Source organism: Geotrypetes seraphini, chromosome 3, assembly GCF_902459505.1.
Source record: "Geotrypetes seraphini chromosome 3, aGeoSer1.1, whole genome shotgun sequence".
In the NCBI taxonomy this organism is placed as follows: domain Eukaryota; kingdom Metazoa; phylum Chordata; class Amphibia; order Gymnophiona; family Dermophiidae; genus Geotrypetes; species Geotrypetes seraphini.
In genome coordinates this window covers 310,042,460-310,056,820 of record NC_047086.1, presented here as the reverse complement: position 1 = coordinate 310,056,820, position 14,361 = coordinate 310,042,460, and the positions used below count along the sequence as shown (strand labels likewise).

Here is a 14,361-nt window from a genome sequence, read left to right as displayed (position 1 = left end):
ATCTTTCTTAAAACCAGCTACGCTATCTATTCTTACCACAACCTCTGGCAATGAGTGAAAAAATATTTCCTCCTATTGGTTTTAAAAGTATTTATTTCCCTGTAACTTTGAGACCTATGATGTACACATTGAGAGAAGTCATTCCTAAACTGTACAAGCTTTTATATGTGTCTGAATAAATCTAAAGCCTTTGCGAACACTTTGAAAACTCAGTCTGCTTAGTTCAGCTGAAAACTCTCTTCCCATTCCAGGGCTTGTATTATCTTTTAGGAATGACTATGAACTCTCAACATTCCAAGCAGCAATAAACAAAATGATCAAAGTTAGCATTCTGGGTAGAACAACAACACGTTTGTTCTTCTTTAATCAAGCATTTTTGTAGTGATATTTATTTTGGCTGTCAGAGCTATAGTAAATGTGTGTGAAGCTACTGAAAGCAACATTGTCTAGACTTTTCTTAGTTCTACAAGATGGACAGACTGTGGCCTCCTAGACAACAGTTCCATCTGCTTGAAAATAACAAACTTCTTTACTTGTGGATATGGAAAACCGTTGAGTGTTTTTTTTAAACTTCTTTATTCTTTTTTATTTCTTATATCAAGTGAAAAATTCATAATAAATACAATTATTTCATAACACTTGAATTACAAACAATTATTCTTATAATATAAAGTAAAGAAACCCCTTTTTATCAGAATTCTAGCTCTAATTACCTTTACCCTCCCTAACCCCCCTATATATTCTATCCATGTGCTAAGATATCTGATCATTAGAAAAATTAGAAAACTGTTGAGTGTTACACAAAGTACCCCTTGGTTACTGAAGAAATATTCAATGCTTCTAGTGACTTTCCTGTTCTGTTATTTGCTGCCCAACCTAAAGAAAAGGCTTTTTAATACTGCTTTTGGCAGAAGGATTGAAAAGTTAATATAAATTTAAGTAGCAAAAGGAAACCATTTTTAAGAACAATTCAAAATAAAATGATGTACTGGTATGATGGGCTATTTTACCACTGTTCTGCTCAAAAAGCAAATGTTTAAAAAAAAATGTACATGAGTTGACTCTGTTACCTTTTTTCTTTTGAGCTTTCTTTTCTCTTTCTTCTTTTGCAAAAATTGTTCCCAAGGTGTAAACTTGTCTTTTCCCTCTAATTTGTCTTTAACCATCTTTTCAGCACTTTCTTTGAGTCCTTAAACAAAAAAGAAGAAAAATCAAAGTTATTCATTCACTTGGTTTTCTTTAATAGTCCAGCAGTTTCCTCCCACTTCCCACTCCTACTTCCCTAAATCTCAAAAAGATCTTAAACAGATCCAAAGAAACCTTTTAGTCAACAGCTCTCTCCTCAAGCAAATATATGCAAATTATATATGCAGTTCACAGGTTGCTGTGAAAGCTCTTTAATGCTGAACCTCTACAGTCTCTCTCTTAGAACTAGGCTTACTGAGGGTTAGGCACTAGGCCAGCATTCCTCTCCTCAAGGGTCACCTGTGGAGTCTCATCTCTAAGTAAGTCCTCAGATGAAGACTGGTGAAGATTTATTGATTAACAAAGTTGCCTTATATAGTTACTTTTGTGCTGCAGGGCATTTCTTTCCCTTTTTTTCTATGATTTTGAGTGATACACTTGTAATTTCCAGTATTCTATGAGTTACTGTAAGATATATGCATAGTTACAGAACAGTGCATAGGCATTTATGTGTATATACTCTTGTATTCTGAATATTTACCCACATAACTGGTGCATAAATGTTAGAGCTTACGTTATAGAAGTACCCTCATAATGTATTAAAGGTGACTGTAAATAGTTTAAATTCAAAGCACTGACTTAATGGCAGCCAATGCAAAGCCAAAAGACATTTACTGTTTCTAAAGATAGCATGACAAATACAAAATAAAAGCTGAACTTATTCATTTTACTGGGCAGCACCAAGCTTCTCAATATTAACTTATAAAAGGCTCTCAATCTTTTCACTCTTTAAAAAGTAATGTAAGACAAATAATTTTAGAATAGACTATGCTCTCAAATATGTGCAACAGTAAATTTAAAATATTATGCAACTAACAGATACACTTTCTTCTTCCAATTGAGATTTTCTACACAGGAGTTGCTGAAATGGGTAACCACAGAAGCTCCTTTTGGAAAACCTCTAATCCTTGGATATGTATAAAAAGCAGATTGTGCTAATACCACAGAAAATGAAAAACATCCTTTAGTCATATCTTCACGTAGGTTCATACTGACGCTTAGTGGCTGATTATGGGATTGCTATAAGGAAATTCAAATTAGACCACCGTATCACCACAGGCATAAACCTTAAATAGCTAGCAAGCAAGTCTGATGTTACTTTTCCAGTTTAAGTTTTTTATTGATTTTTTTTCATTTAACAACAAGTGTCATAAATTTTCATACAATTATCTTAATAATACACTTGATATTTCTATAATGTATTTTATACATAACATTTCTTATCTTATATTTTTTATGATTTTATATATCATATAACTGTAATTATTTTTCTTATAAAGTTATACAACATATATATTGTAATGATTTTATCAATTATTTTTTAAATTATTAACCTTTTTCCCCTCCCTTTATTACATTGTTTTCATGTAAGAATACCATCTATTAATAATATTTTATTTATAATTTATAATAAAGAGTATAAATCCCCCTCCCATATCCCCTCCCTCCCTTTCTTCTTTAACTATTTTCTTATTATGGGAAAATGAAATTCAATTATTACAATATTTTGTTAATGGTCCCCAAATCTTTTTGAATTTATCCATATATCCTTTTTGTGTTGCAAATGTATGTTCCATTTTATATATATGGCAAACTGAGTTCCACCAAAAATTATAGTTCAATCTGTCACAATTTTTCCAATTGTGTGTAATTTGTTGTACTGCTATTCCAGTCATTATAAATAAAAGTTTGTTGTTATTTGATGAAATTTGACTTTGAGATCTCATTGCAGTACCAAATAGAATTGTATCGTATGTCAAGGCTACAGGATTTTCTAACATCCTATTGATTTGGGGCCAAATTGATTTCCAAAATGTTAATATGAATGGACAATAGAATAAAAGATGATCTAATGTCCCTGCTTCAAGATGACAATGCCAGTATCTATTAGACTTAGAGCTATCAATTCTATGTAAACGTGTAGGGGTCCATAAAGCTCTATGTAAAATAAAAAACCAAGTTTGTCTCATAGATGCTGACAGTGTACATCTTATCCTCCAAGACCAAAGTCGTGGCCATTGAGATGCATTGATCTGATGCTTAATCTCAATGCTCCAAATATCTCTAAGACCATTTTTTTTCTTTTTATATACAAATTTAGATATTAATTTATACCACCTTGCGGCCTGGTGACCCATGGAATCTATCTGAAAACATAAGAATTCTATATTATGATAATTATTAAGATTTTTCCATTCAGGGAACCCTACCTGAATGGCCTGCTTCAATTGCATCCATCTGAAATATTGTGATTTATTCAAACCGAATTTATTTTACAATTGTGAAAATTCAAGCAGTTTACCTTTATTTATTACATCTTCTAAAATCCGAATTCATCATCCAATGTTTCCAGATAATTTTAAAACCGTCAACTTTGATCTTTGGATTGAGCCATATTGTTTGAGTCGTTGATTTAGTTATTGGAATAGGAGTTAGATTACTTATATATCTTATAGTTTTCCAAGTATCAACCAATATTTTGTGATCCTTATATAACCTTGGCATTTGAATACTGATAACATGACTTAGACGTAAAGGAAACATTAATCTCCATTCTAACCAGAACCAATCTGGTATATGTTCAATGGGTTCTGGGAGGATCCAATACATACCCTGACGCATAATATAGGCTTGATGGTACCTATAAAAATTTGGAAAATTTACCCCTCCCTCCGCAATTGGTCTTTGTAATGATACTAGAGCAATTCTGGGGTTTTTTCCAAGCCAAATAAATTTTGTTAACATCTTATCCAGTTTTTTATAAAATGACCCCTGAAAAAAAATTGGTATCATACCCATTTGGTAACAAACTACTGGTAATATCATCATTTTTACAGTTTGTATTCTCCCCCACCAGGATATGCACAGAGGATTCCATTGCTCACACATTTCTGACACTTTTTGTAATATATTTTTTTCATTAATTTTCATTGTCTCATCTACAGTTTTTGTTATCCAAATTCCTAAGTATTTTATTCCTTCTTCTTTCCAAATAAAAGAAAATGAATCAAATAGACTTTTTGTACAATGTACATTGAGTGGAAGTACTTCTGATTTATTCCAGTTTATTTTATATCCTGAAAATTTTCCAAATTTTTCAATCAATTCAAGCAAATTTGGAATGGTTGTTTCCGGATTTCTCAAATAAAGTAAAATATCATCAGCATATGCTGATAATTTATATTCTCTATCTGAATGTGGAATACCCTGTATCTCCCTTGTTTGTTCTATAGCTAATAACAAGGGTTCTAAAACGATATCAAAAAGCAGTGGAGATAGTGGGCATCCTTGTCTAACTCCCCTTTGCAAAATAAATTTTTCTGAAATATTATTATTGATGTATAATCTAGCAACAGGGGAGTTATACAATGCTTTTATTATTTGTATAAAACCGGATCCTATACCAAACCATTCCATTGCCTGAAACATGAAGGTCCATTCCACTCTATCAAAAGCTTTTTCAGCGTCTAATGAAATAGAGAATGTTGGGTCATTAATGGATTTTGTCAAATATAACATGTGATGTGCCAATCTAGTATTATGAGATGAATGTCTTTGAGCAACAAAACCTGTCTGATGCATATCAATAATGAAAGGGAGAGCTTTAGCCAATCTTAATGCTAATGCCTTGGTCAAAATTTTTCCATCTACATTTATTAAAGAAATAGGTCTATAATTTGAAACCAAAGTGGGATCTTTATTTGGCTTAGGTAAAACTATAGTTATTGATTCAGCCATAGTACCTGTGATATAACCTTTATTTAGTTGTGTCTGATATAATTTTAATAAATAGGGCATTGTAATGTTTTGAAATGATTTATAAAACTCTACTGTATAACCATCTCCACCTGGAGCGGATCCAACCCTAAGGGACTGCAATGCTGTATCTAATTCTTTTAAGGATATTGGTTCTTCTAAACTTCGTTTTATATGTTCAGGAATTTTCGGTCCTTTTATTAACTTTAGAAATTCTAAACCATCTTTTTCCTTTTCTGAATAAGGCTCGGAAGAATACAATTTTTTATAGAATTTCAAAAATTGTTTCATTATGTGATCATTGTGAGATAACATTTCTCTATTCTCATTTTGAATTGCAATTATTTTTGTTTTCTTTTTTTTTTGCTTTGAGATAATTTGCTAGCATTCTTCCCGCTTTATTTGAATTTCCATAATACAGAGCTTGTTGTACAAATAAATCTTTTCTAATGATTTTTGAAGAAATTTCATTATATTTACCTTTAGTTTTTAACAATTCTTGTTGTGTCAAATAATCCCATTTTTCAATTAATTTTGATTCTAGAGACTTTATTAGTTTTTCTAATTCTGTAAATTGTTTTTTTTCTTTTTTTATTTGCATTGCTGAATAAGAAATAATTTGTCCTCTAATGTATGCTTTAAAAGTCTCTATGGAAATTTCTTCTATATCATTAATTTGAAAATATTCTGATGTTACTTTTGAATAGTGGAGAATCAAGTGGAATAAATAATAGATTTAACAGTATTACTCCACAGCCTAAAAAATGGCCACTGATTGTGTGTCAATCACGCAATGGCACCATTTACAGCATTGCAGCTTTTGTTAAAGGTAGGTGCCGGAAAAATAGGCCAGGATATTAAAGGATATTTCAGCACCTACTTTTGATGAGAATTGCGTCTATGGAGTAGCCTTACAGGCCCTATTGGGGCCTAGAAATACATTTTAGCCTTCACTTACCCTTTAGACCAGGGGTGTCAAAGTCCCTCCTCGAGTGCCACAATTCAGTCGGGTTTTCAGGATTTCCCCAATGAATATGCATGAGATCCATTAGCATACAATGAAAGCTGTGCATGCAAATAGATCTCATGCTGCTTATTCATTGCAGAAACCTGAAAACCCAACTGGATTGCGGCCCTCGAGGAGGGACTTTGAAACCCCTGCTTTAGACTCTTAAGCATCTTTAACACGTCAGGTAATGTATTTTACCTTTTGCAAGGTCTTATCGCTTGTGTTTTTTTCAGATTTTTTAATCTTTTTCGTGCAGAGCCCTGACTAAATGATTATGTACATCATGAAATGTTGGCCATCGTCGGCAAAGTAAAGTAGGGATTGTATCCCGCTACAACATAGTCTGCACTGGGACAGAGATTTTGAAGTGAGAAGACACGAAGGAGCAAGCACCACTCAGTGAAGCTTCACACTTCTAAGGGTAAGATAAGATAGCAGTTTCTAGTGTGGGGAGCCACACTGAATGCCCTGCGCTGCTCCCGACGCTCATAGGAACTCTATGAGCGTCGGGAGCAGTGCGGGCCATTCAGCCCATTTCTGCGCTAAAAACTGCTAGTACGGTTTTGTAGAAGAGGGGGTAAGTCTGTGATACACTGTATAGATATTTGCCAGTACAGTTTGAACTTTAAAAACATAATAAAAGAGTGAGCTGTTTAAAGGGGTTTTTCCAGTCAACGATAGAAGCATGGGGGGGGGGAAGGGGGCTAGCCTTCAAAGCTCTGGTGCAATAGTTTTGCCCTGTGGCTTCTGAAGCCTTTTCCCCTTTTCATATTACAAATAAGTTCAGTGATTATTCTTCTGGCAATAGGGGTCAGGTCATAGATGGTATATGCTCTCAGCGTACACATAACTGGAGTGAATAGGAGTTGTTGGTTCATACGAGTCAGTGTACAAGCATTTCTTTGCCTTTATGTTCGGATGCTTGCAAAAAAAACAAACAAACAACAAAACACATGGAGGGAGCTTCCCTAATAGACACTATCATGTGGCTGAAAAAAGCCTAAAAAATAATATTCTAGTTTGGAAATGTTGTTATTGAATAGGTTCAATGGCCCAGGAACCAGATTCAGGTTTGGTACCCAGGCTGGTTCCTGCAGTCAAAATTTTTAAAAGCAAGAACTCAGAGAATTTTGAATATGAGAGCCTAGGTAAAAAAGGAAACAGCATGATTTCAACTGTTACTACATTAATTGCTAAGTTATATAAACAAGAGAATCCACATCACTTTTGGAGACCATCATTTTCATAAAATGTCTGATAAAATCCATCACGAGAGAGCTTTCTAAAGAAATTAAATCATCATGGGACAGAAGGCAATGTCCTGTGTGAACTGAGAGCTGGTTCAAATGACAAAAAAACACAGAACAGTGCAGTGTCTCAAGATCTGTACTGAAACCAATACTTTTTAACATATTTAAAAACAATCTGGACATGGGATCCAGAAATGCAGCGGTTAAATTTGCTGGTGATGTAAAATTATTCAAAGTTGTTAAATCGTATGCGGATTGTGAGAAATTGCAGAACACTGTGAGACTGGAAGAAAGGGGATCCAAATGGCAGATGGAATTTAATGTGGACACCTGCAAAATGATAAATAGGGAAGATAAGTTCCATTTTGGAGTCACCAACCAGTAAAGATCTAGGAGTCATTTTGGACAATAAATTGAAACCTTCTACTCTGTGCAGCAGCAGCAAAAAAGCAAATTGTTAGGCGTTAATAGGAAAAAAATTCCCAGATTTTTGGGAGAGAGGGGTAGCCTTGATGTTTGCCTCAATGAATACTGAAGTAAATTAGTTAATAACTACCGTACATACTCAAATATAAGTCAATCTGAGTATAAGACAAGGTACCCTCCCCCCCCCAAAAAAAAAGAAGGAAAAAAGGTTAACTCGAATATGACGAGGGTGGGGTGTTTAATATTCATGTGCCCTGCCAGGATCTGTGCCCTGCCCCCCTCCTTCCCCTGCCAGGCTCTGTACTCAGCCCCCTCTCTGCCCGGCTCTCCAACCTGTCCCCCTTCCCTCCCTGGCTCGCCCCCTCCCTTCCTGCCAGGCTCTGCACCCAACCCCATTCCTGCCCTGTACCCTGTGCCCCCTCTCTCCCAAAGTCCTGCAGGCCTCCACCAGGCCTGCTGTATGACATGGTGGGCTGGAAAAGAAGGGGTCCTTCTCGTCTCCTGTCCCGGCAGACTCTGTCAATTTATTTTTACCTCCTCCCACGTACCTTTTTGAATTCCTAGTAATCCAGAAGTGTACTGGGCATGAGCGACCTTTCCTCGCTCCTTCCCGGCGCTGATTCTCTCACTGAATGGCTGTTGCGAGTTCTCACGGACCACCAGATATTCAAAAAGGTATGCAGGGAAGCGGGAGGGAGGTAAAAAAAACTGGCAGCCAGCTGGGACAGGAGATGAGAAGGATCCTGGCTAACCCCACCAGGCAATACAGCAGGCCCAGCAGAGGCCTGAATTAAGTCCAGGAGGGAAGGCGAGTGGGTGAAGACCTGAATATAAGCCAAGACCCCCCACCATGTTTGGCCCCAAAATCTGTTTATATTTGAGTATATATGGTATATTCAAAGACTAGTATTGCAATAAAGATTTAATGTGTACATGTACGGAAAAGGAATGGAATGGATTTAGGAATTTGTGCCCGATTCAGTGGAACGGTTTTCTTTATTGTGTTTTTTTCTTAAGTTGCTGTGAAAAATGTTAACGATGTAATAAAATTTGTGATGCAGTATATCTAGAATTTTCAGAAAGCTTTGAACAAAGTTCCTTATGAGAAGCTCCTGAGAAAATTAAAGAGTCATGGGATAGGAGGCAATGTTCAGTTGTGGATTAGGAATGGGTTCCTGGACAGAAAACAGAGGGTAGGGTTAAATAGTGGAGTGCCACAGGGATCTGTACTGGGACCAGTGCTATTTAACTTACTTATAAATGATCTGGAAACTGGAATGACGAGTGAGGTGATTAAATTTCCAGATGACACTAAACTGTTCAAAGTTGTTAAAAACGCATGCGGATTGTGAACAATTGCAGGCAGACCTTAGGAAATTGGAAGACTGGGTGTCCAAGTGGCAGATGAAATTTAATGTGGACAAATGCAAAGTGATGCACATTGGGAAGAAAAACCCAAATCACAGTTACCGAATGCTAAGGACCACCTTGGGGGTTGGCGCCCAAGAAAAGGATCAGGGTGTCATAGTAGACAATACGATGAAACCTTCCTCTCAATGTACGGCGGTAGCCAAAAAAGCAAACAAGATGCTAGGAATTATTAAAAAAGGGATGGTTAACAAGAATATTATAATGTTTCTGTATCGCTCCATGGTGTGATCTCACCTGAAGTATTGTGTTCAATTCTGGCCTCCTTATCGCAAGAAAGATATTGCGGCACTCGAAAAGATTCTTCAAAGAGCAACCAAGATGATAAAGGGGATGGAACTCCTCTAGAATGAGGAAAGACTAAAAGGTTAGGGCTCTTAAAAGAGAAAGCTGAGGAGGGATATGATTGAATTCCATAAAATCCTGCGTGGAGTAAAACAGGTACAAGTGGATCGATTTTTCACTCCGTCAAAAATTACAAAGATTAGGGGACACTCGAAGTTACAGGGAAATACTTTTGAAAGAAATAGGAGGAAATACTTTTTCACACAGAGAATAGTTAAGCTCTGGAACGTGTTGCCAGAGGTTGTGGTAAGAGCAGATAGCATAGCTGGTTTTAAGAAAGGTTTGGACAATTGCCAGGATGAAAAGTCCATATTCTGTTATTGAGAAAGACATGGGGGAAGCCACTGCTTGCCCTGGATCGGTAGTATGGAATGTTGTTACTCTTTGCGTTTTTGCCAGTAACTAGGCACCTGGATTGGCCACCGTGAGAACAGGCTACTGGGCTTGATGGATCATTGGTCTGACCCAGTAAGGCTATTCTTATATGCTCTACATTTTGTAGTTCTTCCACTTTGAATACAACATAAACACAGCCTGGTGCATTAAAACACTATCCCGTAATGAGTAGCATTAACTAAACATATCATCAATTTCCACTATTAATTGTCCCAGTCTCACATTGAAAAGAATCTTAGCTACTACACAAGATTTTTAAAAAACCACTTAAGGAGTCTAAGATTTGGAGCTTAGTTTTAATTTACCGACAGCATTCTCACAGCAAACTGTGAAACATAGAAACATAATGGCATATAAAGGCCAAATGGCCCATCTAGTCTGCCCATCCGCAGTAACCATTATCTCTTTCTCTCTCCGAGAGATCCCAAGTGCCTATCCCAGGCCCTTTTGAATTCAGACACAGTCTCTGTCTCCACTACCTCTTCTGGGAGACTGTTCCATGCATCTACCACCCTTTCTGTAAAAAAGTATTTCCTTAGATTACTCAGGAGCCTATCACCTCTTAACTTCATCCTATGCCCTCTCATTGCAGAGCTTCCTTTTAAATGAAAGAGACTCGACTCATGCGCATTTACATTACGTGGGTATTTACACATCTTTCTAGAACAATACTAATAATAACAATCTATAAATTAATCACTCCAAAAAATGTTATTAGCCAAGTGGTGGAACTACCCATTGAAAAACCATTTAAGTACAATGGAGAAAAAGCCTCAACTTAATTTTATATGCAGACAGCAACCCAATGAGTGTTTAAGCCGTTCTTAATCTGTATCATGGGCAAAAAACTCCACTAGTGGAGTTTTTTGAACATGATACAGATTAAGAACGGCTGAAAAACTCATTGGGTTGCCGTCTGCATATAAAATTGAGGTTTTTTTCTCCACTTTATTTAAATGGTTTTTCAATGGGTAGTTCCACCACTTGGCTAATAACATATTTTGGAGTGATTAATTTACACATCTCTATCATATCTCCCCTCTCCCGCCTTTCCTCCATAGTGTACAGATTGAGATCTTTAAGTCTGTCCCCATAAACTTTATGATGAAGACCACACCCCATTTTAGTAGCCTTCCTCTGGACCGACGCCAACCTTGTTATATCTTTTTGAAGGTGCGATCTCCAGAATTGTACACAATATTCTAAATGAGGTCTCATCAGAGTCATCAATACCTCCTTTTTCCTACTAGCCATACCTCTTCCAATGTACCCTGGCATCCTTCTAGTTTTCGCTGTCAGCTTTTCAACCTGTTTGGCTACCTTAAGATCATCACAATCACACCCAAGTCCCGCTCTTCTGTCGTGCGCATAAGTTCTTCACCCCTAAACTGTACCATTCCCTCGGGTTTTTGCAGCCCAAATGCATGACCTTGCATTTCTTAGCATTAAATTTTAGCTGCCAAATTTCAGACCATTCTTCAAGTTTCGCCAGGTCTTTCTTCATGTTATTCATCCCAACCTCAACAAGTGCTACCAAATATGATTGTTTTCAGTTTTCACCAAAAACTAAGTAACTGTACCTGGAACCCATTTGACCTCCATTTCCAAGTCATTTTCTTCATGTTTCTTTTCTTTTTCCTGGATACCTTTAATGAGTTCCTTATACTTGGCAATTTGTTCTTCATCATCCTTGTGAATTTTTTTGTTTTTTGTGCTATCTTCTGTCACAAGGATCGCACTATCACCTAAACAAGAAAAAACAAAAGGAGAAGACAATCAATACAAAATGGTCCAAAGGGTCCAGAGAAGAGCGACTAAAATGGTTAAGGGGTTGGAGGAGCTGCCCTACAGCGAAAGATTAGAGAAACTGGGCCTCCTCTCCCTCGAACAGCGGAGATTGAGAGGAGACATGATCGAAACATTCAAGGTACTGAAGGGGATAGACTTAGTAGATAAGGACAGGTTATTCACCCTCTCCAAGGTAGGGAGAATGAGAGGGCACTCTCTAAAGTTGAAAGGGGATCGATTCCGTACAAACGTAAGGAAGTTCTTCTTCACCCAGGGAGTGGTAGAAAGCTGGAATGCTCTTCCGGAGGCTATTATAGGGGAAAACACCCTCCAGGGATTCAAGACAAAGTTAGACAAGTTCCTGCTGAACAAGAATAGGCGCTGGTAGGGCTAGTCTCAGTTAGGGTGCTGGTCTTTGACCAGAGGGCCACCGTGTGAGCGGATTGCTGGGTATGATGGACCACTGGTTTAAACCAGCAGCGGCAATTCTTATGTTCTTATATATGTTCTTATAGATTTAGTACTGTAATGTAATAGTACTGTTATTATTGAAACATGGCATGTTATCCTACAGGGTTAAAACAAAGCAAGAAAAATCAGAACCCTGGTTCAACCCCTGCGGAGTTCCCCAGGGATCACCCCTATCACCCACACTATTCAATATATACATAGCCTCCCTCAGCTTCTACCTAGACAAACATTGCATAACCTCATATAGCTATGCAGATGACATCACTATTCTCCTCCCCTTCGACCACCCAGAACCCACCATGACAAGCACAATACACAGAACACTCGAAACAGTAGCAACATGGATGACAGAGCACAAATTAAAACTTAACCCTGACAAAACAAACTTCATCCTCCTAGAAAACAATAAAACTCCTACCTTAACAAATCTAGTAATAAACTCGATCTCATACCCTATTCAACCCACACTAAAACTTCTGGGAGTACTAATTGACAGAGGCTGTATCATGCAACCACAAATCAACAAAATAATAAAAGCATCATTCGTGACCATGAGAAATCTAAGACAAATCCGAAAATTCTTCGACAGGAAACAATTCCTACTTTTGGTACAATCCCTTATCCTTGGACTAATAGACTACTGCAACATACTATACCTCCCATGTACAGCGACCATGATAAAACAATTACAAACTATACAAAATACAGCCCCAAGACTCATCTACTCATTGAAAAAATATGACCACATCACAGAAGCATACCATGACTCTCACTGGCTCCCAATACAAGCAAGAGTACACTTCAAATTCTACTGCCTACTATTCAAAGCTATTAATGGAGAAAGTCCAACCTACTGAAATAACCGACTAACTCAATCCTCCTCATCCAGGCACAGGAGAACCCATTCACTTTTCACACACCCACCATCCAAAAATGTCAAACGAAAAAAACTATATGACAACCTAATAGCCACCAAAGCAGCTAAACTGGACAGACAAATCACCATTCTGTTGTCATCGACCACAGACTACAAAACCTTCAAGAAAGACACTAAAACCCTACTCTTCAAAAATACATAAAATCTATCTAATATGACCAGTTCCTACCTAAACCCCACCTACCCACTCTACACCCTTAATATACTCTAATATGCTTTTAACTACCCAACCAATGCTAAAATGCCTCTATTTACCCAACACTTACCACCTTAAGATCTCAACAACTCTTTGGTAATTCTTATGTAACTCTTATGACATCTCTTATGCTATTCCTGTAAACTTTTATTTAAACTTTTATGTAATCTCTGAAAACTTTTATGGAATCCGCCTTGAACCGCAAGATATTGGCGGAATAGAAATCACTAATGTATTGTAATGTTATCTGTATATTTTATTTAATTTTGTATTTTAAAAAAAGGATGTTGTAAATGTTCATGTTATTAAACAGGTATTTTTTAAAAGACATTTCAACAGAGCCAAATAAAACCCAAGCACCTAGAATCTACCCCATAAAGAGGAGACACTTCTGATGTTGGGGACCTGTCTCAGGCCACTGAGTAAGGGGACATGTCCTGGGCCAAGAACTCATTGTTGTTGCTGATGTTAGGGAGACTAGAAGAAACTATTGCCACTAACAATAGCACCAAGGCTGAGCTGCTGTGATATGGAGTTGGCTCTTCTTGGTAGGCCAAGTACAAGTGTGCTAGAAGGAAAAATGAGGAGGGTGTGCCTAGAGCAAATTAAAGAAGCACTGTGGAAAGTGTTCCCATAAGGAGAAGTAGGAAGAAGAGTGCAAAGAAAGAAAATATAAAACTAAAGATGAAAAAGTGAAAAATAAAAAATAAAGCTAAATTTTCAAAAATGAAATGGATCCCCCTTGATTTATAAAAAGAGGAAACCCTCATAGAATGAGAGTAGTGGTACAGAATGTATATCTAGATTCTATTGTGCCCTATTGCAGCAATTGGCTACACCTATAAAATACATAACAGTATAGGAACAAGCTCTAGAGTGTGTTTATGAACCAAACGCCTGGGAAAAGATATCTAAGAATTTATTTACGTTTTTATAACAAGTAATAAAGATATAAAATATTTCATTGGTATCTTACATCATCAGCTCACATGTATGGCAATGTCTCTGACCAGTACTGGTGAACATTTAAGGAAAGGAGTACTTTTTTCATATTTTGTGGACATGCTCCCAGGCCTAATTATAATGGGGCATGTTTTTTTTTGTACTGATTACA

The 14,361-nt window shown here is 36.9% G+C and overlaps 1 protein-coding gene across 1 annotated transcript in view; it reads right to left on the bottom strand.

Moving 5' to 3' along the window:
- Positions 1-14,361, bottom strand: part of ESF1 (ESF1 nucleolar pre-rRNA processing protein homolog) — an 84,464-nt gene that overhangs the window by 38,210 nt on the left and 31,893 nt on the right. The window contains exons 9-10 of the mRNA XM_033939799.1: positions 11,436-11,600; positions 1,071-1,189 (exon numbers count right to left, since the gene is read on the bottom strand). Of these exons, the coding sequence (XP_033795690.1) occupies positions 1,071-1,189; positions 11,436-11,600 (284 nt within the window). The remainder of the gene's footprint in view (positions 1-1,070; positions 1,190-11,435; positions 11,601-14,361) is intronic.